The sequence below is a fragment of the Nyctibius grandis genome, chromosome 27, assembly GCF_013368605.1.
Source record: "Nyctibius grandis isolate bNycGra1 chromosome 27, bNycGra1.pri, whole genome shotgun sequence".
In the NCBI taxonomy this organism is placed as follows: Eukaryota; Metazoa; Chordata; class Aves; order Nyctibiiformes; family Nyctibiidae; genus Nyctibius; species Nyctibius grandis.
In genome coordinates this window covers 344,346-370,877 of record NC_090684.1, presented here as the reverse complement: position 1 = coordinate 370,877, position 26,532 = coordinate 344,346, and the positions used below count along the sequence as shown (strand labels likewise).

Sequence of the window (26,532 nt, the reverse complement as noted above, 5' to 3'; positions counted from 1 at the left end):
CGGCCCGGCCCGGCCTCTCCCGGCGCACACGGGGGCTCCGGCGGCCGCCGTCCCTTCCGTGCCGCTTTAACCGACACCGGCTGGCGGGAAGCGGGCGGCGAGGCCCGGCGGCAGTATTCAGGCCGCTCCAGCGGGGCTCCTGGGCGGCGGCGCTGCGGTCCCGGGTACCGGGACGGAGACGACCCGTGGCCCTTGCGCAGCCGCTTCACGGCCGCCCTCGCCCGGCCCCGGAGAGCCGCCGGGCAGAGGCTCCCCCGGCCCCGACCCCGGCCCCGGCCCCGGCCTCGGCCTCGGCGCTTCCGCCCCGGCGGCGCCGGCTCCCGACCACTTCCGCCTCGCGCGCGTCACAGCGGCGGCGCGCGCGGTCACGTGGGCGGGCTCGGCGCTCGGCCCGCCTGGCCGGCTCGGGGCTCGGCTGGCTCAGTCTGGCGCGAGCGGCCGAGCGGCCCGGAGCGGCGCGGCGGGAGCGCGCGGGCCCGGGCGGCGGCAGCGGCGGCGGCGGTGGCGCGGGGGGGGCCTGGCCGGGCCGTGAGGGCGCGGCGGAGCCTGGCGGCGGCGGAGCGGCCTGGGGGCTCCCCCCGGCGTGCGCGGGCCGAGCGGGCCGGGCCGGCGGCCGCGGCGGGGCTATGATGCGCCCGCTGCGGGGCCCCGCACCCCCGTGTGTCCCCCAGGCAGGTCCGGCCCGTGGCTGAGAACCCCCCACCGGCGGTGAGTGCGGGCGGGCGGGCCGGCGGGTCCCGCCGGCGGCGGGGCGCGGGGAGGGCCGGCGCGGCCCGGCGGGCTCGGGCAGCCTCAGCGCCCGCGCGGCGGAGGCCCGGCCCCCCGCTCCGGGCGGGACGCGGCCCGGCGGCGCTGCGGAGCTTCCTCCGCGCCGGGGCCGGGGAGGCCTGTGCCGGCGGTGGCTGTCGGCCCGCGGCGGGGCCTGGCCCTCGGGCCGGCGGGCAGGCTGGCGGCGCGGTCCCGGCCGCCGTCCTCCGGTGGTGCGTTCCAGGCCGCGCGTCAGGCGCTGCCGCGGGTCGCGCTCCGCCGGAGCGGTGCCGAGCTTGGCTTGTCTCGTGTGGGTTTCCCGTTGGCTCTGTACAGTTAAGGGGGAGCAGGCCCGGGGGCGGGGCGGAGGGAAGGCGATCTCAGTTCTCGTAGCGTCTTCCCGCTTCCGTGCTGTGTTCCGTTCTTCAGTGCTGTTTTCCCATCTCGTGCTGGGATTTCGGTAGCCTTTGGAAAGCTGGACAAAGAGCCGTGTGCTGCTTGTGCTGTAGGCAGTGGGGTAAATGCAGTAGTTCCACCAGGGAGCCCCACTCTGAGGGTGCCCTTAGGACCCGCAGTTCAGCAGGCTGCTTTCCTAGGTGGTGGGCAGCATATGGTGCTTAGGAAGATACTCGTCTCTGTTTCCTGTGCAGATGGAGGATCTTGTTCTAGCACAACCTGCTGCCACTAAGCAGTCCTGATGAATTCTCCTCTCCCTTTCCAGGTATGGCCTCACAGCTGCAGGTGTTCTCCCCTCCGTCAGTATCCTCGAGTGCCTTCTGCAGTGCCAAGAAACTGAAAGTGGAGCCCTCTGTCTGGGATGTTTCAGGACAGAGCAGTAGTGACAAGTATTATACCCACAGCAAAAACCTCCCAGCAGCTCAAGGGCAAGCAAGCTCCTCTCATCAGGTAGCCAATTTCAGCATCCCTGCTTACGATCAGAACCTCCTTCTCCCTGCTCCTTCAGTTGAGCACATTGTGGTTACAGCAGCCGACAGCACAGGCAGCAGTGCAACAGCATCCTTCCAGAACAGCCAAACCCTAACACACAGGAGCAACGTTTCTTTACTGGAACCATACCAAAAATGTGGATTAAAAAGGAAAAGTGAAGAGGTTGACAGCAACGGTAGTGTGCAGATAATTGAGGAACATCCACCTCTCATGCTGCAAAACAGACCTGCGGTGGGTGCTGCGGCCACAACCACCACGGTAACCACTAAAAGCAGCAGCTCCAGCGGTGAAGGGGATTATCAGCTGGTCCAGCATGAGATCCTGTGCTCTATGACAAACAGCTACGAGGTCTTGGAATTCCTGGGCCGAGGGACGTTTGGGCAGGTGGCGAAATGCTGGAAACGTAGCACAAAGGAGATAGTAGCCATCAAAATCCTGAAGAACCATCCTTCTTATGCTAGGCAGGGCCAGATAGAGGTGAGCATCCTCTCTCGCTTGAGCAGTGAGAATGCTGACGAATATAACTTTGTCCGCTCCTACGAGTGCTTTCAACACAAGAATCATACATGCCTTGTATTTGAGATGCTAGAACAGAACTTATATGATTTCTTAAAGCAAAATAAGTTCAGTCCATTGCCCCTGAAGTACATCCGGCCAATTCTGCAGCAAGTGGCTACTGCCTTGATGAAGTTAAAGAGCCTTGGTCTGATACATGCTGATTTGAAACCAGAAAACATCATGTTGGTGGATCCTGCACGCCAGCCCTACAGAGTGAAGGTGATAGACTTTGGTTCAGCCAGCCACGTGTCTAAAGCAGTGTGCTCCACTTACTTGCAGTCGCGCTACTACAGGTAAGTACTGACACAGTGCTCACTTTCACATGCTGCAGGAGAAGAGAAAAGCTGATCCCGAGGGGGTGCTCGGGGTTTGCTTCTGCAAATGCTTAACTCTTCTGCCGTTAGGTCTGATCCCAGTTGAGGGGGAAGGAGGAAATTATCAGCCTCTCCACTGCTCTGAATGTTTCCTGGAGATTTCTTCTGAAAATTGTATGTAAATAAATAGAACTTCTGCTTTGCAAGTGTGACATAACATGCAGTCCAATACCTTCCTTTTACCGCAGATTAGTGCAGTAATTTGGTTTTACCCTGTCGCTAGTTTGTGACAATGTGTGAAGTAGCAAACGGGGGAAGCGGTATGCTACTGATAAGTGGTGCATTTTGGATTCTTTGCCATGATCTGAAACTAGTCTGTTAACCGTGGTCATTTAGAAGGGAGGGAAGTCAAAAGGATGCCAATTTCTTCTTATCCTGTTTCTTCTGGTTCCATCTGTGTCTGAACCCCCTTCGTGAGCACATGACTTCCTGTATCAGACCTTGGTAAGTCACGCTTTCATGAGACCTGTAGCTCTTTTAAAACAGCGATGAGCTAGATCTCTGCTTCCCTTAGCAAAATGTAGAAATGGCTTCTACCCTACTCCTGTGTAAGAATTAAAAATAAACGATGGGCAAAAATGTTAAAATTCAGAAACTGTGTAGCTAAAGCAAGCTGTGCTTTTTCTTTGAATTATTCCTCCAGCTTGGTTCTGTTAATAGTGTGTATTTCAATATAAGTAGCAGTAGACTTCAATAAATGCATGCAGAAAGAACTTCTGGCATCAAAGGGACATGAAAAAGTCTGTGCTGTGTGTCAGGGTTGCTGTCAGTGGAATGTGAGCTCGCTTGACGCAAAACTTAACTAGTATCTAGTCCTTCCAGCTGGGACGAGACAGAGGACTCGAGACACTCCACCCCACCCTGTGTCTCTGCCCTGTTTGATGTCTTTCCTGTCCTCCTAGCTTCAGTTTAAAGCCCTGGCTTGTGTAGCCTTGTTCTGTTCATTCCTCATACTCCCTGTGTCCTGGTCCCCTTTCTTTTGGTTTGGGTTTTTTTGCTCCCTCTAACACCCAGTACCAGCTTTCTGTGCTGTTTCTTTCATGTGATACAGACTCTTCTTAATCCATTCCTCATGATCTTCACTCAGCTTGTTGGCACCAACCTCTCCAATCCTAAACTATTGATTGTTATTTTTTGTAACGCAGTTGTCTTCTATGTGCCATAGCTCTGTTAAAGTGCTCGCTGCCTAAAATGCATTATTAATTTTGTTGTTGTTGCATTGAAAGAGATGACTGCTGATCAAGAATCTGCTCTGTCTGACTCGCAACACATGTTAGCAGAGCAGTTTGGGGAGGCGTATAGTGCTTTCCAGTTTCTGATATTGCAAAAACCATATTTGGCTGAGGCAAATGCAGCAAGGGATGATAAGTATCTTAAAGGGGCTGCTGGGAAGGGAGCTGTCTGCTACGTCTTTGGCGCTGAACTCCAGGCCACTTCCTCCTCCCTGACGCGGGGTGGCTGACACTGCCAGAAGGGCAAATAACCTGGGACAGATGGTGTTTAAGACTGTCTGCTTGGCTGAAGTTAAGAATGCTGTGAGGTTGAAATCTGCTGTTTAGTGGTATGTAATTAGTTTAATAGTGATGATTACTAAAATCCATAATCTAGGAATTTATGGAGATGGTGTAGAAACCAGCTTATTGTGGGAGACCTGGATTGCTTTAACCATATTCACATTAAATTAGTGTTCAGATGAGTTCTAAGTTGGAATTTTTTTCAATGCTGTGTTTAATAAAACAGTATTGACCAATTATTCGTTTGGTTCTTTGTCAGCTATTAAAAATAAATTTCTCATTCTGTGTTCACTTTTTTTTGTTTTTAATACCTGTTACTAGCACTTATGTAACCTGTCTCCTGTAGAGACATCTAAACCAGCCAGGCCCTGGTCCTGTAAGGTGAATTTTCTGATATATATACCCTGAAGGAAAAAACCTTCCTTTATTAATTATGCTCAGTGCTGCTGGAGGTCATCTTGTCCAGCAGCCTGCTCACTCCGGGTTCTGGTTGTACTTCTGGCAGTTGGACAGCTTGCATCGGTCTCCATGACGCTGCTGGAGCCGTACTTCAGCTGGGGGGTAGTACGGGGTTTGCCAGGGCAAGCGTGGTAAGGCTGAGGCAGGTCCCTCTCTCCGCAGGCATTACTGCTGCCTCTGCAGCGTAGCCAGTCAAGAAGGGCGGTTTTACTGCCATGACATGGCTGACTTAAAGTGTGAGTAGAAGTGCCCATGAAGAATTCTTTGGCTCTGAAGCCAGGCATGGGCTAGGAGTAGACTAACTCGGGCAGTCCTGCTCCTATGCAGTGGCTAGTTTCTGTGGCGGTCCTGAGATCTATTAGCAGTAATTCCTGACCTGAAAACCAGAGTATATGCTTGTTACATCAGGTGCGGAAGGGTATGGATGCTTTTGTCCCCCCTGGGGAGAACAAACAATAAAAGGAAGCAGACAGCTTGCAGAAATGAAAAATCCCTGGGAAGACTGATCTCCCTGCTGTTCCAAGAGTGAGGTTTGCTCGTGTCCTGTGTTACCTGTAGATACAGCCATCGTGTGAGTCTTGCTCAGATCCCTACCTCCTGATGTTCCCTGTGGGTCAGTGTAGAGGCACCTAGCAAACTGAAGACACTAAGCTGAAGGACTGAACAGTTTTGGGCCGTGAGAAGGTGGCACTGAGTGTTGAGGGAGCTTGTGGAGTGCAGCAGTGTCTGTTTCTTACCTCTGCTTTGGGCTACGTGACCTACTTCTGTCCCAGTCGTGTTGGCCTGGGAAGCAGCAGTGCATGCCGCCAAATCTAACCCTCTGCTTGCTAATCCAGCTCTGAGTGGTGGTCACATATTCACTGCATTGCTAGTTGCAATTGTACGTGCTTCATATTAACATTGTTCTTCACAAGGGGGAGGGCTGAAGACCCGCATGTAAACATGGTGTGTTTTGAAATGCTAAAAGTAAGTCTTGGATTTTTCCGCTACTGCTGTCAATCCTCTCTCTTCTGAGAGTGCCTGAGCTTGTTTGCCAACTTTGGAAGTCAGAGTTTGGCAAGCGTGTATGCAAAGAAAGAATGTTGTTGATTTCTATTTCAAAGAGCTTAAGATCGTAAAATCGCTGTAATCTCTGACAGACCAGCTATGAAAATAACTCGTATCTCATAAGGCCGCTAATTATAGTGGTGTAAAAGGAGATGAGAGAGATTCTGATTTACCACCTCTGTCCTGCAATCGAAATGAAATCAGGTGGCTTGTGAGGAGGTGATTTATTTAGTTTCAGGGAATAAAATACGTAGAGTTCAACTTGCTATCATTTTGGTATTGAGGTTTTGGAATGCCTAAGTCTATTCCAGGTGTTAAAGACTGACAAACTATCACATCCAGCCTTTGTTGTCACTAATCTCTCTTTCCATTGGAATTGGTGGGATTTTTTCATGCACTTGTGAAGGATTAGCATACTCTGCTTATTCCACAAGCCACTTATATTTTAGTTCGTTTGCCAGCCCAAACCAAGGATACTTACACATACAGTGTTCCTTATATGACAGGTTTGGGTCCTATCTGAATTGGAAATTACTGCATGAGCAGGATAATCGAGAGGATCAATACAGTTTGTTGATGATGACTAGTAGACTCATGGCACAGGGAGTTCTGAAAACCCTGTGTGAATGACCACGTCATATTTGCTCTGCTCGTGAAGACCAAAGTATTACACTGAAATGGATTCCTCGTTTGTACTTGTTAGCCTATAGAAAGCTGGATCTATCCTAGCATATTTCTTTAAAATATAAATGTTTAGCAGGACATTCAGCATTCAAATATCAGATACTTACCATATTTGCATAATCATTTTATATTTTCACATACACGAAACCATTCCAAAGTCGACTACTGCCAGGGGTAGACAAACAAGGAGGGACAAACAGATCAGCGTCAAGTAGAGTGAGTGTCAGAATGTCTTAGCTGAAATAGTCTATTATTCTGATTACTAAAGGTAATGGCTCTGGTTTTGGGGGGACTCAGACATACTAGAAGAAACTCTTTGCTTTAAAGCTGAAGGACAGAGAATAGGTGTGACCTCGCTGCAGCAAACAGCTGGTTCAGCTGTCTGTCTCTTTTGGTAGATCTTGTCCTTTCTCAGGGGTACTGTGCCACTGTGCCTGGGCAACTGGGATGAGTGCATTTGTTTTGGAGACTGGCTAATGGTAATTGTGTAGTCACCTAAAACAAAAGCTGTTTCTGTGTCACCACGACACAAAGGGTGATTAATTGGAGAGTCACTTCTTGCCGTGTACAAACAGTTGGGAGGTACACTCAGGCTGAACAGTTGGGGAAGGTGAGTGTCAGATCTATTGACACCTGTACATTATGCAAGCCCTGTTTTTTAGAATTCTGTAGACAGATCAGAACTGGTTTCAGAGCCTTTTTTAAAAACAAAAGTATCCACACTGTAACACAAGAAATGTCACGCAAGCCCTGGGGCATGCTGCCCGAGTCACGACCAGAAAATAGATAGCCTGGAGTTTAGGACTTTCCTGTCTTCCTTTGCACTTGTGTTAGTTATGCATGACGAAGATCAAGGTTTTCGTGGCTCCTGTACTTTCCAGAGTAAATTCCCAGACCGAATCACTTGGGTTTTGCAGCACTTGGGTTTTATGCTGTATGCAAATGTATGACCAGAATTTAGCCTGACAGAACGGCATCAGTTTGTTTCAGAACTGTGTCTAGATGAAGAGGTGTACTAAAGCATCCTTTTGTGTTATGAGTCAGTTCCAGACAGAAATTTCCCTGAAATTCTGACCTGTTGCAGAAGCAAACCCTACTTGGAGTTTGAGTTTTTTTCATCACCTTCTTGTAAAGGCTAGGCCAGACAGGTAAGTTTTGCATTAGGTGTGGTTCAGCGCACAGAAACCTGTAACACAACCTTGCAAAGCAGTTCACAATCTCCAGCTGTGTTCTCCTTCCATTTTAAACTCGAAACTCTCCAAGCAAACCCTGTGTGAAAACCGCTGATAGAAGCTGAGCAGCTCTCTGAAGAGCGCCTTTTTCGGGCTCTGCAGCTGCTGTTCTTTTCCGCATGAAAACAGGCAGCCTTCTGCAGCTGGTTACCTGGGATCTGGAGACCTTCTTCCGAGAAAACTCTGAGGACCATTTGCCAGAACTTTTCTTCCCAATTCTGTTAGGGTAGGTTGTGCGCTGTCTCAGGGATGCCTCACACCATACGTACTGTCAGGAGTAATATCACAGTTGCATAAAGGCCACCTAGGAGTTGGAGGGCACCACGGCGATAAGATGAATCCAGCTGTGCCATGAAGTGATAAAAAGGTTTAAAGCATCTTCTGCTTTAGTTTCACACAGATTTACCTGTTCTTGGAGGAGAGGAGGGGCGTTATCCAGAGCGATTCATAGGAAAGAGCTGCTTTCAGAGTCAAAGATTTTACCCTTTTTTTTTTTTTTTTCTTTCCAACAGAGCTCCTGAAATCATACTGGGTTTACCGTTCTGTGAAGCTATTGACATGTGGTCACTGGGCTGTGTGATAGCTGAGCTGTTTCTAGGCTGGCCTCTGTATCCAGGAGCATCTGAGTATGATCAGGTGAGAGTGCGTGGCGGATGTGGGGATGTTCAAATGAAACCACAGTGATCTGTGTCTGGACCCTCCAAACCCAATGTCAAATTTCATCTAGTACAAATCGCTGTTGTCTGTCATCTTAAGTTCATTTTCTCTCTGTCTTATTCCAACTGCCTGTCTGACTCTGTTGTTGTACAGGAGAGCACTGAATTCTGTGTGTTTTTAACTTGAGTTGAATGTAGTTATCCAATATATAGAGTCAGTTTACATTTAACCCCCTGGCTTCCAAAGCCAAAAGCTGTTGAAATACCTTCCTGTCAAAACAGAAGTGAGGTGTGCATCCTGACTTGAAACGCCCTCTGTAATTTCACCATGAGGGCAGTTTTTCCATGTGGAGACAGAGCAAGCCTATCATTCCTGTCCTGTTAATACCTACAGCAGCCCTCATTTTTAATGCAAAGTGTGAGCCCCAAGCTGTCTCTGAAATACAAGGGCAAGAGTCTGAAAAGGCGTCTTGAACTAATTAGCTCTTTCTGTGAATACTTAGCATTATTACCTGGACTAGTCAGTTGCCTATAAAAGGACAAAAAGTCTGTATGAGAGGTTTTTTGAGAGTAACTTTTCCAGTGTGGTTTTTATGGTGGTATATTGTTACAGGGCTTGCTATAGTTTTCCTTATGCGATAAAATACATGAAAACTTACTCAGTTTGAAAACTTACTTGTGTTATATCTTCCTAGCCCTGTGAATTTCCACTGGAAACACAGTGGTACCTTAACGAGCAGAATGAGTTTGAAAATAACTGAGGTACGGCATGGTGGTTTCCTTGCACAATGAGTTTTGTGTCATTCTGAGAACCTTATCTAGTCGTGTAGGTGGGTGGGGAGGAGGTGCTTTTTCCATTGCTTAATAGACAGGATTTTGCAGTCCTTTGCGAGGCAGCATGAGGTGTGACTTCATGTGGTTGATTTTGATATCTGGATTGCCCTTGAAAGCTAGAGATGATTTGCTTTCATGTTTTCTGAGACTCTGCAGCAGCAAGTAAAAGCTCAGGCAGAGCTTCTGAGAGGACCTCTCCCGGAATGAGTTCATGGGTAGGGATGGGATTTACAATTATTTTTTAAAGGCCCTTTGGCTGTTAAGAAGAGTTATGTCTCATAAAAGTAGCAGAACTCTTAGCTGAACTATTGTGCAGATACAAAAAATACTCACCTGCAGACACTTCAGATCCACACTGGCATAAATGCAAAGCGAGTCCATCAATTCACGTGGATCACAAGCTGTAACAGTGAGTTGAGTGTCCCGCAATGTTCAGCTGTTTTGGCATCGTGGAATAGCAGGAGTTTTGCCACTAAGAAATGAGACATGCTAAAGGACCTGTAATTGATAATTCAAACAAAGCCTAGTTACCTTAACACTGTGTTTCCAGTCCTCATTTTATAAATCAGACTTATCAGGGTTTTTTTCTTAAACTTTTAAATAGACTCCTTTGAGGGGAGAGTCATGACAAAGGCGATGTCACATTTCTCACCATACATCTTGAGAGCAAATAGCATTAGCAATCGGGCAACATTTGGAATATTTAAAAAAACTTACTGTGTTTTTTCATAACTTGCTATTTTATTTCCTCTTGAGCATACCTTTTTATTTGTTAGCTCTTTACCAGTGTCTTATCGATACCGTCACAAGTATTCAGGTGCATTTTCCAAAATTCTGAGCCATTTTTTTGTTAGAGGTAAGGTAAAGCATATTAAATGTTTTTGAGGATGTAAGAATCCAATTGTACTAGAGGACGGGTCTTGCTTTCTTGGTCAGTGAGAGCTTTGCCGTGACATTATTCTCAAATAGTGTGCCTAGAGTATACGTAGCCAGTCACAGCAATGTTGCTTAGATACTTACGCCTTTAATTATATATACATACATCATGACTTCTATGGTATTTTTCCCTCAAAATGTGTACTTCCTGCATTGCTGATATTAAAGACTATGGGTGTTACTTTATCCGTGTCTCAAAAGCTTACAGTCTGCTCACATACACTTGGGCAAAAAATATTGCCATAAAATAAGAAAGATGTATTTAAAGCCTACAATTTCTGCAGATAATATGATTGAAAAAGTTAAGTGTCCTTATAAATGCTTGAGATAGTCCCTTTAATTTTGCAGTTTCAGTTACCTGGGCATCCTTTATTTATAGGTTATTGCCTGTTTGCTGTGAACAAACCTGGCTGATAATTACTCCATTAGCTATGAGTTCTTTATATTGGGAGTCCTCATTCTTTTAATTTTCTTTCCTAGATTCGTTATATTTCACAAACTCAAGGCCTTCCAGCGGAGTATCTTCTCAGTGCAGGAACGAAAACAAGCAGGTTTTTTAACAGAGATCCAAATCTGGGATACCCACTGTGGAGGCTAAAGGTTTGTCTGTCTTTTTAATTCCTAATTCTGTTTTGTTCATTGAGGACTAGATATAAGTTCACACCTAGTTTTAGTGTGCTGTGAAAACATTTTGAGTGAAGGTTGGATTTGAAATGCCATTCAAATATAGCTGATTTGTGTATTTCATTCCAGAAACTGTACAGACCTCCTGGTACTCATCTAACAATAGCAGCAGTGCATGATAGTACCAGCAAAGAGTGGGTGTTAAAGTAATTGAGATAATGGTTACTTATTATGGCCTGCTCAGTCTTGGTGAAGTATGTCATCTTGTTGTCATATCCTGACAATACAGAGAGTAAAATAGGGAGTATTTCATGATGGTCTTTGTTAGTTTAACAGAAATCCATTTATGTATTGGCAGAGGACAGGGAAGAATCAGATGTACACTTGATTTGCCTTTAAAGCTGAGCAGCAAAAGCAATGGGATTTTGCCTGTGTTCTTCTTTGCAAAAGAGGAATTTAAAATATTTATAGCCTCTTCTCTTCCTAAATCAGAAATCTTCAGTTCTTCTGGCTAATGCACTACCTAACAAAGCCTTGAAATGAGGTCATCGTGTTGTTAATTCAGCTTTCCAATGAATGATCTTTCCAGTTGAGGAAATGAGAGTCCATGTCTTTTTGGTTTGGCCTACTGGCATGTGATTTGTCTTAAAGCAGGCAGAAGATCACCTGGCTTGGCTCTTTTCTTGCTGCTTTTTCTTTATCAATATGTGGTATCTCAGTTTATATTAAATGCTTTCTTTTATAGACCCCAGAAGAACATGAGTTGGAGACAGGAATAAAATCAAAAGAAGCTCGGAAATATATATTCAACTGTTTGGATGATATGGCGCAGGTGTGTGGAGATCTTGTAACACACAGATAATTATGATATTAATTACATACATTATTGGGATCTCTAAAAATGAGGCTCCTGTGCTGGAGCAGTCCTCTTCCACATGCTGTTGAGAATACTCATGTAGGTTTTCCATGGTGCCAGTTTGCATCAGAAATCACTGTGTTAAAGACTATCAAAATGTTAATTATGAAGCTGTTAGAAATTTCTTGGTTTTTCTTAGGCCTTGATCCGGTAGATGCAACAAGTGTTCTTAGCCTGTTGTCAGTAGAAGCAATTGAGCAGTAGGAAAGCTAAGCCCCTCCAGATGTGTTTATAGGATTAGGCCTCTCATTGGGCTTTGGAAATGTTGACAGGAAATACAGATCGTTCTATTTTTTCATTGTTTTCAGAGGTAAAATGAAGGAATATCCGAGTGGTTTTAGTATCATGAGGCCTTGAATCTTAAACATGTTGGGCTCAGTTTTCTGTTGCTTTTGTAGCTGTTATCATCACTTTACATCTGTGCAGAGGATGTAGAATCTTGCCATTCTGATTTGCTAGCCCCTTATAGCCCCACACAAAAAATGAGGGCATGTTGCCAGGCAGTGAAGAACGAAGCCTGGTTGATAGCAGTTGAACAGACCAACGTCATGTTGAGATGAGAATTCCATGTGTGAGTTTCACTTCCTTTTGTAGAATGAGTAAGGGAAAGGTGGTGTGTTAGCGCTGTAGTACCTGAAATTAAGCTGGCTAAGAGACAGAAATGCTTAATAAATATTTCTGTGTGGAATTACTGAATTGTTAGGTAGCAATTAATTTGATGTTTGTGTGAACTCTCATTTTATTTTCAAGGTGAATATGTCTACAGACTTAGAAGGGACTGACATGTTGGCAGAGAAGGCTGACCGAAGGGAATATATTGATTTGTTGAAGAAAATGTTGACAATTGATGCAGATAAGAGAATTACTCCACTGAAGACTTTGAACCATCCATTTGTTACAATGACACATCTACTGGATTTCCCACACAGTAATCAGTAGGCTTCCTTAGCTTTCTTGGTTTTTTTCAGGACTTACTGGAAACACAGAATAGTACTTTCCTGCTTTCTGTCAGTGCCGTTTTCTGCAGTTTCTGGCTGATCTGAAAATAGCAATGGCATGTGTAAGGAATGGAATGTTCATAAGCTTCCTTTTCATGTTTTAGGACATTCTTTGTTGGTTAAAAAAACCCCAAAAACTAAACCTAAAGACATGTGCATAATGTTGTGAATCTGTCATGTCTCTGTTGTACTGCTTTTACATATCTGATGTTTTCCTTCTGTCATTCTGTTTCAGTGTGAAATCTTGCTTTCAGAATATGGAGATCTGCAAGCGAAGAGTTAATATGTATGATACAGTGAATCAGATTAAGAGCCCATTCACGACTCATGTTGCTCCTAATACAAGCACAAATCTGACGATGAGCTTTAACAACCAGCTCAATACAGTACACAATCAGGTATAGCATCTTTTAGCTGTTTTATACTAATCAAAGAAATGGAGTAGTCTAATTTTGTGCCTTCAGGCCAAATCCTGTCTGCAAAATGCTATGTTGAGATTGCTCTCCAGAATTTTGTAGCCTTGTCTTGAAATTTAATTTTCCAAAACTCAGGCCAAGGTAGTCTCTTTACTTCACCTAATCATATTTGCCTGTCAGTTCAGCAACATAAGTAAAGTTGTTTTTTCCTCCTTTGTTGTCCTGTGCCTTTTACCTGAAACCTTTTCCAGGTGCTTGCTTTCTAGTGTTAATACTGATGGTTCCTGTTGTTTATTTTATAACAAGTACAAGTGATAAATCTGATTTTTTTTTTTTTTTTTTTTCCTAGGCCAGTGTATTGGCTTCCAATTCTACTGCTGCTGCTACTCTTTCCCTGGCAAACTCGGATGTCTCACTGCTAAACTATCAGTCTGCTCTGTACCCATCATCTGCAGCACCAGTTGCAGGAGTGGCACAACAGAGTGTTTCCTTGCAACCTGGAACCACCCAGATCTGCACGCAGACTGACCCATTCCAGCAAACGTTCATTGTTTGTCCCCCTGCTTTTCAAAGTAAGTGGAAAAACCCTTTGTGTGATGCTGTGGTTTCAGTTAGGTAGAAATGAGAAGTTGCAGTTTGCACTAAATTGAGAAAGTAGAGAAGACCACTCTGTGCATGTCACACAGTGCTCTTGCATCAGATGCAAGTGCAGAATCAGGTCAGACGTGTGTAGACAATTTGGTTCTCTTCCAGTTCATGCTTGAGCAGGTGACAGCACCTTGCCTGCCTAGGTTTCAGTCTTCATCTTGCGGCTCAACCAGTTTTTCCCCCCAAACTGAACACAACAGCATTCCGCAGAACGCAGTGAACAGAGGAGCCAGACCTACCTGAAAATAAGAAAGTGTCGTACTGTGTTTTGTATGTCAGGAGTGAATATTTGGTCTTTGAGTCTCAGTTCACAAGCACTGATGCAGCTGGGTAGTTTGCTAGCAACAAATTGTCACAGGTTGCAAATAAATGAGGTTAGCAGAAGCATAGCTCTATGGGAACTGATAGTGTAAGGTTTGAACTTTGAACTTAGTCTCAAGCAACATAGAATTAGATGTCTGTGTTACCTGTGTTTCTGAAAACAAGACTATGGACTTCAACAGAGCCAAGCTTCTGAGGACGGGTTGTCCATTATTGCCCTTTGGCATACCGGGGCTGCAGAAGTGTTTACTTCAGCTGGTGTTTTATTAGTATGCTTTTGTCAAAGGGAACAGCTTTTTTTTCTCTTCGTCTGACCCTGTCTTCTGCTCTTACCTGGTAGGAATTTGATTTTGGAAAAAAAACATTAAAAAAAACCTAAAAAAAAAAGAATAACAAAGCAGCTTAGTGGTGGTGTATTCTTGTCCTCCACAGCCGGACTTCAGGCAGCTACAAAGCATTCTGGGTTCCCGGTACGGATGGAGAATGCTGTCCCAATTGTACCCCAAGCACCTGCAGCACAGCCGCTGCAGATCCAGTCTGGAGTTCTCACACAGGTAAAATAAACCCAAAAAACCCTGTAAAGTTAACTGCAATTCCTGCCAGCATCCAGGAGAACCTGACTGCCCCTCTGGTGTTGGGGTGAATGCGGGGGGTTCTCAGAACACTCTGAAAGGTTAAATGCAGATCACTTCTAAGACTGTTTTCTTGTTTTGTTTTTCTGGAATATTTAAAGTCCAAACTATTTTGTCTCATGTGCCTCCCTGGTTTTAGGAGTTTGATTTAATAATAGGAATAAATGTGTAGGTTTCAGCTGCTAAAATCAGTTTGTATGTTTTCACAGGTGTATGCTGCCTTATAGGTAGCGGTGTATGTTTTCACCTACACTTTAAAAATGTGGCAGCAAATTTTAGAATAAATGTCTGTGAGAAGAGAGATCCCAGTAAACAGGAGTGGCAACACAGATTACTCATGTTAAAATTTCATCTTTAAATCAACAAAATTATTTCTGAATCCTTCTCAATTAGGTACATTGTTAGTGTGAGCTGATGTGTAGCGATGACATCCCTGTTTGTTGTTGGCAGTTCAAACAATATGCGATAGCAAAATTCACAAATAATTCTAAAAATGATAATTTAAACATCAGTAATGTGTCATAAATTAAAACACTTTTTATTTCAAAAAAAAAATGCTTCAATATATAGCGAGTGCCCAGTGATTCAGAGGTTTTATTCCCTGAAAAATTGTAATTGCCTTTATAATTAAGTGCACTTTTTTTATTTGCATAGTTTTAGTTTCTGCTGACGTTAACACATACTTTACTAGTTTTACTCTTCAGGCAGTATGTTGTACTTACTGACCTACTTGTAGAGGGGTAATTTTTAGATTGTTCAGTCCAAATAATTTTGGTGGCATTCTGTGATCTCTGGTTTGTTTAGCATAATTATACAGGTAACAGTATCCAAAAAGCAGAATACGCTTGAAGGAGGCCCACCTGAATCTAAACCCTGCTTTTCCTGAGAGTGCAAGTTGTACACTACAAATCTGGTTTTAATTAGACATTTGATGGACTAACATGTGTCTTGGTAGTGTCATCACAGATGACTTTGCTCTTTCATGATATAAAAGACCTACCGTGCCTTCTGTTAAATCCCTTAGTTTATCTCTTTCCAAGAGCACTGTATGTGGATGCGGAGGTACGATAGCAAATGCTGTGTCCTGCTGGGGGTGCAGTTTGTGTATAGTGCAGTGTGTATAGTGTAACTTGCTCTCTGGGACCCAGTGAAGTATCAATAGCTGAACACTATCTTATTTTCACTTTAACTATGTCATCGGAGAGATCCTGTTCCCAAATTCCCTGTTCCCTGTGTTCCCCTCAGGGACATGTAACTGCCTAGAGGAACATGCCCGGAGGGTCTGGGTGTTGGTTTCACTGCATCCGTTACAATGCTGGAGTCTGCTCGAGCACCATAGCATGCCAGTGAGGTGAAACCTTTTCTGGCCCTATTGCTGAACCCACTTATCCTGCCTCAGTACGTGTGTTTCACTCACTGCCTGATCTACATTTCAGGGAAGCTGTACACCACTAATGGTAGCAACTCTTCATCCTCAAGTAGCCACCATCACGCCGCAGTATGCGGTCCCCTTTACCCTGAACTGCGCAGCCGGCCGGCCAGCGCTAGTAGAACAGACGGCTGCAGTACTGGTAATTGCCTCCCTTGTTCACTAACTGAGTTTTTGTTTTAACTTAGACTTGCAGAGGGCATGGAAGCATGTGCCATCTTGTGGCTGTGTTCTTGCTACATCTTAATGTCTTGTTGTTTTCCTCCCCAACATTGCTGAAGCACTGTCTGACTCTGACGTTTAGTGTGGCTCTGTAAAGAATCCAGATCCATTGACTATTACTTTTTACCAGCCTAGTGTTATAAAGCTCTTCTAAGCTATACTATAGAAGAGTTACAGTTGTTCATGTTCTTCGCTTACTATCCTATCTTTGCCTTTTGATTGTTGAATACAAAGGAATCAGTCTTTAGCTTGACTCTGCTACAGGTACCTGGATGGCCAGAATTTGAACTACTTGGCAAGTTAGCTACATATTTTGTTTTCAACACGTGTAAAGCTGCTTTGCATGTAGAAATGTTTCAGGTCATGAAGCACAGGCTAAAATCTGTGATGACAGCAAATTCTTTAATGCATTGCTTTAGCAGTCGATTTCTCTTAACCTCTGTTGAACATTGACAATAGTTTTTCTGGCCTTTTGTTATTTATAGCCAGTCGCAGGTAGCTTGCTTCATCCAGATAAAGATACCGTTCTTCACAGATACTTTCAGTTCATATGTATTTCTTGGTTGAAATTAAAGGTGAGCTCTAGTATCCAAAACAGCAATAGCTAGCTTTTAGGGTATTTGGAACAATTTTTAAAAAGCATGGGGGAAGGGAATAAACACGCCTTTAAGAAGCGTATGTTTTCAAAATTGTCCTCTTCTGTATTCATTTGGCACCTGCATCAGAACAAGTTTGGAAGTGCCACAAAGAAGTCATTGTAAAACTCCAGAATCAGATCAGTGAAGCTTATGAAAACATTGCAGTGCACTTAAGTGCTGGTATCCTCACATGTCTTTCAAAGCCCATTCCATTATGTGAACCATGTTGTTTCTTGTGGCTTTAAAGTGGTAGTTTGAGTGTCATTTTCTTCCAAGAGGGAGACTCTGCTGAAGTGGGATTTGCTCGAGTCATACCTGTACTGAAATTAAACCCCCCTCACTTGAGTTCTTCTGAACCAAGTGAACTGCTCCCTGTTTCTGAGGATGGGAAGGCAGAGGGGGGTTCTCCTGGGTCACAGCTCTGAGCTAAACAGACCCAGGGATGTATCTCCTTTCCTCCTCTTGAATTTTGATTGCTGAAAGGCTGCAGTCTAGGCTCTGAAAACGGCAAGGGGTGACTGTAGCAGAGCTGGGGACACAAGCGAGTTGTTAGTGATGTTTTCAAAAGTGTATTTGGGCTTTTGATTGAACAGGCAAATTCTGTTCTCCTGTGTGTGTGCAGTGGACTTGACGTTCAACTCCCCTGTACCGCAGCGGAGACCAGAGCCAGCTGGCTCCAGAGTGTGAGCCTGGATTCTGAGCTTCTCTGGAGGACTTACTATTTCTGTTTGGATTCTGGGAGCCTTTGGTGTGAATTTGCTCACCTCTAGTGCTTCCGACACTTCTCCCTTGCTGCTTCCCCTGAGTTTGCATTAGCCATTTGCTAAGCTTTGCATATTTTTGTCCTTCCTCTGTCAAAACAGTTCGTCGCTTGGAAGGCCCGATTTCTGCCTCTCATTGGGAATTTATATCTTGCTGTATTAAACTCTCTGCTTTGTCTTGTGCAGGTGTTGGCTTTTGGAAAGACGCATGGTGTGACTTTTAACATATTTCTCTTTTTTTTTTTTTTTAATATTATCCGCTTATGTTGGCAGAGGTTTTAGCAGCTCTCTGCTTTGAAGGCTTCTTGTTTGGAACCAGTGTTTGTAATAAGTGGATCTGTTACTTGCAGAAGTATTTCATTTAAAACAGCAGGTGTTTATGGTTTTGCAGTTTAAACTGCAAGAAAGAGACCCATATATTTTCAAAATCATAGAAATATTGTACTAACAAATTTATTTTGGTTTTTGTTTGGGTTTTTTCCAAAAAAACCCCTGCATTTTGTCAATTTGGATCAGAGCATTAATAATATTAATGAATTGAAAATATCTTCACATATCTCCCTTGTAACTAAATGTTTCTCTCTAGTGTGGCTTTTCTTAAGTACTTTAGTTGAGGTGGGTGAGTTTCCACAATACCAACACTGTCTGAGCTCTCTCACTGTGAGCCCTGTAAGGTGGAAAAACAGAAGGGACCAAATTGGCTTCGTATTTTGGAATCTTTCAGCAGAGCAGTGCGCATAAACTGACATGCAGAAGCAGTCCTGAGCACTCACGCTGCATCTGGCAGTACAATATCTGGCTGCATTCTGCAGTACAATATTAACACTCTTTTCCTCAGGTGACATGTGTGGCACAAAAGGTTAGCAAAGTGTCAGGGCGAGCTTGTTTCTCTGGTTTTCTTGTTCTCGTACTGTGCTGAGACCTTTTGAGAAAGTGCAATGACGTGCCGTTATCTCTGCAAGCTAACAATCTACACGAGTGCATTTATTGCTTGGAACAAATCTCTCTCTCCTCACCTGTAAGAACTGAGATCTAGTGAGCCTGTGTGTCTGTTTGGTGTTTTGCAGCAGGCCTGGCCTGGGGGAACCCAGCAGATACTGCTTCCTTCCACCTGGCAGCAGCTCCCAGGGGTTGCTTTGCACAACTCTGTTCAGCCAGCGGCTGTGATTCCGGAGACGATCGGCAGCAGCCAGCAATTGGCTGACTGGAGGTAGGGATTGCACCGGGTCCAGCTCCGTGCCAAACGGAAATAAGTGCCGTGGCAGTGCTGCCTGCAGCGCACGGAATTTCTCCCTTCCCTTCAGAATCGCGTAGGGGCTCGCTGCAGCGTGTGGTTCCTGCACTGTAGTCATGGGATTTGGGTCTTTTTTTTTTTTTCTGCTCCAGGAATGCACATTCCCATGGAAATCAGTATAGCACCCTCATGCAACAGCCATCGCTACTGACCAACCACGTGACGTTGGCTACGGCGCAGCCTCTGAACGTTGGAGTTGCTCACGTTGTTAGGCAGCAGCAAAGCAGCAATGTCCCAGCAAAGAAGAACAAGCAGCCAGCACCAAGCGCAGCCAAGTAAGGCTTCCTTTGCCAGTCCTAGAAAGACTGTGGATGTGTTTGTGGAGGTTGCCTTTATGGTGTGAAAAACTGGTCTTCTGGTCACAGAGGCATTGTCTGTAACTTCTTAATGGGCTACAGTTGCTTTTAAAGGTGTCTCGGAAAAAGTCTTTGTACTGTAGTCTATAAGTGATGAATTTCAGTGAGAGTGCAAGGAAGGTGGGTGACCAAGTGCTTTACTGTACTGGTCAAAGGCGGGTTTTACACATTCGGGGTGTGTTGGTGCCATAGTAATACAAGTGACAGAACTGACGTCTGTCAAACAAGGGGTGGCAGGTTTCTGGCAGAGTTCAGATGAATCAGTCCTGTTCAGAGCATCGCTGAGTGCGTTGGTCCCTTCTGGGGTGTGTTCTGTGGTGCTCTCCTGTATGAGTGTCAGCACTGAGGTTCTCTTTGTGTATTTCAAGATGTTTCTTCTTGTACGTGTGCTCCAGCCTGCTGGAGCCTGGCTGTTCTTAATGCTGGTGCTGGTTTGTCCCAGCCTGCTGACACATAGCTGAATACTGCTTTGGTTTTCCTTCAGGCCCAGCTCAACTCTAGAGACTGTGCCCTCCCAGGTTTACTCACTCATTGGGAGCAGTCCTCTGCGCTCCACCTCCTCCTCTTCCAACGTGCTCATCCCAGTGCAGGAGCAGCACCAGCCCATTGTGATCCCGGACACTCCAAGCCCACCTGTCAGTGTCATCACCATTCGCAGCGATACTGATGAGGAAGAGGACAGCAAATACAAACCTGCCAGGTAGGACGTTCATTTAGGCAGCCAGTACTGGTTTGTCCTGAGCTCAGCCCAAGCGTCAAGGAGAGTGGAGAACACTACATGCAAAGCCCTGGCTAGGCTAAGCAGCACTGCCTAAGACAGAAAATTCTGCATCATGTCTGCTGTGCTGTTTGTGTCTCTAGTTAATCAGAATTTCATCTGACAAGGAGGGAGGGTACGAGATGCCAGAGGGAGATCTGCTGTATCTTGTGGGAAAAGCTAGAATGTTTCCCATTTGTTCTGTTTTTTTTTTTTCCCCTGCAGTTTGGGTATGAAGCAGAGATCCAATGTCATCAGCTACGTTACTGTTAATGACTCCCCTGATTCCGACTCCTCCCTGAACAGCCCCTATGCCACAGACCCACTTTCCTCTCTCAGGAGTACGGGCGGTGCCCTGGAGCTGCCGAGTAGAGGAGCGGCTGACAGCTCCAGCTCTCGGACTATCATTGTGCCACCATTGAAAACACAGCTCAATGACTGCATCGTAGCTACCCAAGCTTCAGGTAGGTATCCTCTCACAGGTTGCTGTGCTCAGTAGTTGTTGCCAAGGCTCAGGTGCTGTCTTATACCTGACAGCTTTGTCCTGACAGTTTTGGACTATCTGCATTGGGTCTCCAGCAGCTTTAGGTTTCACAGCTGCTGTTTCTGAGAGTGCAAGCCTTGGTCTGTATTCAGTGGCATTGATAGATTTACCTTTCATCTATGTTGGCTGCATTTAGAAAGATCTGTAAAAATTCCTGATGATTTCCTGTACAATCAGATTTTAAATCGTAATTGCAGAAAAGGCTCTGTTAAGGAAATAGTCCCTGTGCGTTCTTTGGTTGCCTAAGCTGGTTATCAGAGTGCATGGTGTGTGAGAGGGAAGAATGGACTAAGCTTCTGAAATGTTTCAGGCATCCTGAGCAGCACCAGTAAGACCAAGCCAGTGGCCTCTGTGAGTGGGCAGTCGTCAGGATGCTGTATAACACCCACCGGGTACCGCGCCCATCGCGTGGTAACAAATGGTGTGCAGCCTCTCAACCTCAGCCAGGTAAGCACTGCGTGGCTTTTGCTGACCTGTGAGCGTGGTGCTCTACAAAGGCTGTGTGGCGGCAGAATGGCTTGGTTGCAAGAGGATCGATAGCTGCTACCTCAGTAGCGCTTTGAAGCGGATTCTGTCCTGTGGCTGCGCAGGGTAGGGTAGGCTCTGTAGGGAGTATAGGTGAAGTTTCTCAAGGCAGAGAATTTGTTCCTATATAGAGGGTGGGAGAAGGAAGCACGGTTATGTCCGTATTCTTTCTTTGTGCTCCTAGTCACACCTGTCTTGTAGTGAGTCGCTCTTGCCACTCGGGTGGGAGAGCGACACCAGGATCCGGCTGTAGAGTTAGAGTAGTGTTGAAGGCACTCAACAGTATGAGGAGGTTCTTTTGTTCTTTACCTTCCTTCTCCAGATCTCTCAAAGGCCTGACCAAGACAGTAAGGCTGGACCTTGTCTCTCAAACTAACAATTAGCACGTGACTTCCCGTGAAACTGTCAAAGATTGGTTTCACTTCGATTTGTGTCAGCTGCTCTTGATCTTCGAGTCAAGCTGCAATAGCCTTTCAGAAGAGGGGAAGTGTTAAACCTCCAGTTCATTTCTGGCACGGGGACAAGACAGGCTTTGTTGTGCTAAAATGGGGCAGCCCTGCTCCTGCTCTCGCTGAGGTGCAGAAGAGTAGATGTGTGAGGAGTTCAAGGGCTGAGTCAGTCTTAGGACCTGCCTGCACTTGCACAGCTGTGTACTGTGGTACCCCAGGTGTGGCAGTTCGATCCCGTTGTAGAGGAAAAATGTAACCTTTGTCTCATTAGAACTGCAGTAACCCTTCTCAAATTTATGTGAGGGTTTCACAGAGCTGGGAAGGGACAATCTGCAGAAGTGTCAGTCCTGCAGCTAGAACGGAGGCGTTGATCGGGAGGCCCTGGCTTGACCCTTCCTTGCTCACCTCCTGTCCACTGCACTTTTCCCTGAGGATAGCCACTAACCTTACTTACTTCTCCCTGCAGAACCAGCAAACAACAGTGCTGGCCTCACAGGAGAGAAGTGGAAATGCTGTCCCACGTAGGCAGCAAGCGTACGTGGCACCCCTCACGTCAACTATTTCTCAGGCTCCCTACACGTTCCAGCACAGCAGCCCAGTGCATCCCCACCTGGCAGCGGCAACGGCCAACGCGCACCTCTCCAGCCAGCCACACATGTACACTTACGCTCCCACCACCGCTGCGACGCTGGGCTCCACCACCTCCATCGCCCACCTCTTCTCCCCTCAGGGCTCTTCGCGGCACACCACGTACGCTGCCCACCCCAGCACGCTTGTCCACCAGGTCCCCGTGAGCGTTGGGCCGAGCCTGCTGACGTCTGCAAATGTTCCGCCTGCCCAGTACCAACACCAGTTTGCTCCCCAGTCCTATATTGGTGCTTCCAGAGGTTCTGCTATTTACACTGGATATCCGCTGAGCCCTACAAAGATCAACCAGTACTCATACTTGTAGTTCCTAGTAAAGCACTGTCCTGCAGTAGGCCTGGGAGGTTGGAGAAGGATTTCAGGCGAACCTTTACCTGGTAATGACTGCCTGGTTTTTGTTTCTCCCTGATCTGGTTGTATGTTGAGTTCAGTCACTAACTGAGCAGCACGCTTTGTTACCAGTACGAGGGTCACTAATTAAGTTTTTAAAATTTTACTTACTTTTTATAGATGCTTTTAAAAAGTTCACGGTCACATTTATTTAAAATTGTTCTGTTGTGCTAATCAAAAGGGGAAAGAAAATCAGTGTCTTGGAAGACCGATCCTGATGAATTTTTTAACTTGTGTAACTTAAACAAAAAGACTAGCAGATTATATTTTAGCAGCTCGCACAAATCCATGTTGCCACTAAAAATGTAATGCACGTTTATCTCATTATGTTGCTGGGGCAGTTTTAAAATCAAGTTTAATATTTTAACATTTGTTCTCTAATTCACCTTGTCTCTAACAAATTGCTGGTTCTGCAAAAGCCATTACATCTCCATATATGTTACTGTCAAAAGATTTCTGTTTACTTCTCTGCTTTGTTTAAGGACTGGTAGAGGCACCTGTCTCATACTAGCAACATTATGTATTCAGGAGTCCATGCAAACCATGAAGTCTGTTTAGTTTTCTTGAAAATTCTGTGTCTCTAACAAAGCTGAATTTTTATTGCATTCAATGCAGAATTCTCCTAAGTTTTTCAAACTGTCTTCAAGATCTCACTGTGTAACAGAACTCAGCAGCTTTGCCAGGATGCTTTAGTCTTCAGTTGAGAACGAATAGTGCAGCATTGCTCTAAAATTTGGTTTCTGCAACTTATTAGATGCTGGCCCTATAATGGAGCTGGATTCCTTTGCAGAAGCACAGGGCTTTTCTTTGTTCTGTTTTTCTTAATAATTTTCCTCACATGATTCATTTAGGAGGGAGTTGAATTTGAAATACAATGAAACATCACTGTATTGATGTGTACAGCTTTTTATACTCCTGTGAGCGTATCCTCCTGGATATGTCAACAGCTACTTTAAAGCGATCTTAATAAGACTTGTATACAGTACATGCATGTAGGAATCGCAAAAAAAAAAAAAGAAAAAGAAAAAAAGGAAAAAAAAAAATCCAGATTTTAAAGTTTATTACTGAATTTAAAACTATTTTAGAAGTTTTGTATTGGTGGTGTTTTAATATTTTACATAAAATGAAATATGTACATATTGATTAGAAAAATATAACAAGCAAAACTTCCTGCTAACCCCAAATGTTCTGTCTTTGTAATCAAAATGTGTAGTGGTTATACTTGAACTCTGTACTTAGTGTTTGTCTAATTCTTAAACGTTCCTGGGGATGGAGTTGCTGTATCCTTTGTATTTAAACCAAAATGATTTGATTCATGTTGGAATGTATGTGATATAATGCAATGGTTAGAGCTCATCACTGTAGCACTGAGAGGAGTAGAGCTTCATGAGAGGAAAGGATACCTTCTGATTTGTTTTGCACAGGTATGTGTGATGAAGAGTTGTTTGGTGTGTCCCCTTATTGTAGTGCCTTAAATGATGATGTAGTGTGACTAGAGTTTACAGTGAGCTTGCCTTATGAGGGACCAGCAAGCCCCCGTCGAATTGAAGCAATTCACTAAGCTTATCACGGCACGAGCAGCGGTGTGTTGCGTTAGGCGTGTTGTTCTCAGTTTTAATGCTACCATAAAAAGCTACAGTTTTGTTCGGAGTGAAGCGATGTTTCCTTAAAGCTTTTCCTTGAAATGGCACATGTACTGTTAGATGTCTGTCAGTGCATTTCGAATAAGGTAGTGCTGGGAATGCATTGGAATGTTTAGTCTAATATTGCAGAAGTGATTAAATATGTGCAATCACTTTTTATTAGATTTAGTGTGGCGTTACCTTCCCCCACGTTAATAGCAGACATTTCTTGTAAAATATTGCTAGCTTGGTGATAGAATATTTATACCAAAGAGAGCCTGCTGTAAAGCACATAATACCATTAAAAAGTTTTATAATGCTACTGCTAATGTGGAGTTGTAGGAAGGTTTGTCAGCTGTAGCCCTAGGTAGTGTTCAGAGGAAATACTCGTTCTGGATAATCAGTGCAGTGTTTAAACTACACTTTGTGCTCTTGGGTCCCTTGTACTAGGACTTACTTCTCATCTTCAGCACGTCGATAAGTATCTTGTCCAAATGGATGATAAACTGGCTTGAGCGGTCGTATTACTGCAGCAATAAGAGGTTTTGGTAACCTTGAATCCCAGTTTATCTTCCGTCCCAGGGGAAAAGTGGCCAGTTCTCTGACCAGTATGTGACAAGAAGTGCAAAAGTAATTTCTGAAATTCCACATTATTGATAGAAGAAAGTCTGGACTGACCTGAAATTGGTGAACTCTTGAAGGTTTGGCATCTCTTTCGATAGAGGGATCAAGGACTTTGGAACTGGACGGTAGCATTAGTGACGTTGTTCAGTGTGTTTTTAGTCAGAGCACTTCTGTAAGCGTGCGGATAACCAGCCGATCTCGCTGTTCCATGTCATTGGTGTAACGATGCTGTTTGTTGCTGTAGGCGCTTTTCTTTTTTCCTTATTACATTGCTTGTGTTCAGTACTAGCCTTGAGATACCTCTTGGGTACAGAGTTGTGCCTTTCCATCGAAAGGCAAAACGAGCTCCAGTTCCTGTGTTTCAGGAAAACGTTATGCCCTGTTTCACAAAGAGTGAAGTGTTCTCCATGAAGTCCTAACAGGAAAAAAAGACCTTTAGCAAAATCTGCTAATAATTTTGAGAAGAGCTTGCCCACTTCCCCCCTCAAAGCAGATTAAAATGACCGTTTCTCTCCAGAGTCCATATTACGTAATTAACCCCAATCAAATGTACTCACAAAGCCTGGTGTCTCTTCCACTGTCCAAGTTTCCAAAGGTATTGGAACAAGGAGGATGAGATGGAAAGGACACAGGTAAAATGAAACGTACACCATTTAAAACAAGTTGTGGATTACCCTGAAATTCCTCTGTGATACACAGCACAAACCGAGCGAACAAAAACCCCACCCCAGCAGGGCCAGGTCTCCATCTCGGCGCTGGCTTCCCAGGCTGGCCCCGGTATGTGTTGCCCAATTCCAGCGGATTGTCTGCTCTAAGGAGATCCATCCCTTCTCCCTTCCACCGCCGGCCTTCCGATCGGGTAGAGGATTGACTCTCCTCATTGTCAGAGCCGCTACACGTATTTTGTAAAGAAACGTGCTATCTCTGGATAGAAATTGGAGTCCTCTCTGATTTTTTTAAAACTAGTTTGGGACTCACCTTTTGAATATTTGGTAACTGTGGTCCCATCTAGACTACTACCTGACCTGTATTCGCAGCTGTGATGGCCACTGCAGAGGCAACTCCTGAGGCTTTCCTGCTTAGCTCCTAGCTGATGGGATGCAGTAATTTACCTCTGACTCAGCAATTTCTTTTAGTACATGAAACAAAATTGCTTCTAAATGACAGGATTGGCACAGCCCTGCTTTCTTTTTTATTTAAACTTCTGAATGGTGCCGCATGTCCACATGGTTGTTTGTTGCTAAACTTTATATAATGTGTGATTTCAGATTCAGCTTGAAATATATCTATCTCACTACATGTAGCAGTACATTATATGTAATGTTAGTGTTTCTGCTTGAATCCTTGATATTGCAATGGAATTCCTACTTTATTAAATGTATTTGATATGCTAGTTACTGTGTAAAATTTAACTTTCTTTTATGGTTGTGCTCTTCCTTTTTACAAGCCGCTAGATACAGGTAGTTTCTGACAATTACTGATCTATGTTTGTATTGCTGATGTACTTAGGGGGTCTGTAAAAATCATTTTAACAAAAGAAATAGATATTTAAAAATTTAATACTAACTATATGGGAAAAGGGTCCATTGTGAAAACATAGTTTATCTTTGGATTCAATGTTTGTCTTTGGTTTTACAAAGTAGCTTGTATTTTAAGTATTTTCTACATAATATGGTAAAAATGTAGAACAATTGCAATGCATCAATAAAAAGGGTTAATTTTCTGTACTCTA

The 26,532-nt window shown here is 44.7% G+C and overlaps 1 protein-coding gene across 2 annotated transcripts; it reads left to right on the top strand.

Annotated features, from left to right (window-relative positions):
* Positions 1–593: 593 nt before the first annotated feature.
* Positions 594–26,532, top strand: HIPK1 (homeodomain interacting protein kinase 1). Of its 2 annotated transcripts, none has more exons than XM_068419133.1 (16): positions 594–708; positions 1,469–2,546; positions 8,076–8,199; positions 10,470–10,589; positions 11,359–11,445; positions 12,280–12,464; positions 12,763–12,925; positions 13,293–13,515; positions 14,345–14,466; positions 15,981–16,115; positions 18,665–18,804; positions 18,981–19,163; positions 19,729–19,944; positions 20,227–20,465; positions 20,856–20,992; positions 21,986–26,532. In XM_068419133.1, exons 2-16 carry the CDS (start codon positions 1,471–1,473, stop codon positions 22,469–22,471), a joined length of 3,636 nt encoding a protein of 1,211 aa, XP_068275234.1. In that variant the 5' UTR covers positions 594–708; positions 1,469–1,470; the 3' UTR covers positions 22,472–26,532. The 2 variants fall into 2 exon arrangements, with proteins under 2 accessions (XP_068275234.1, XP_068275233.1); XM_068419132.1 differs by having other exon boundaries at positions 18,662–18,804.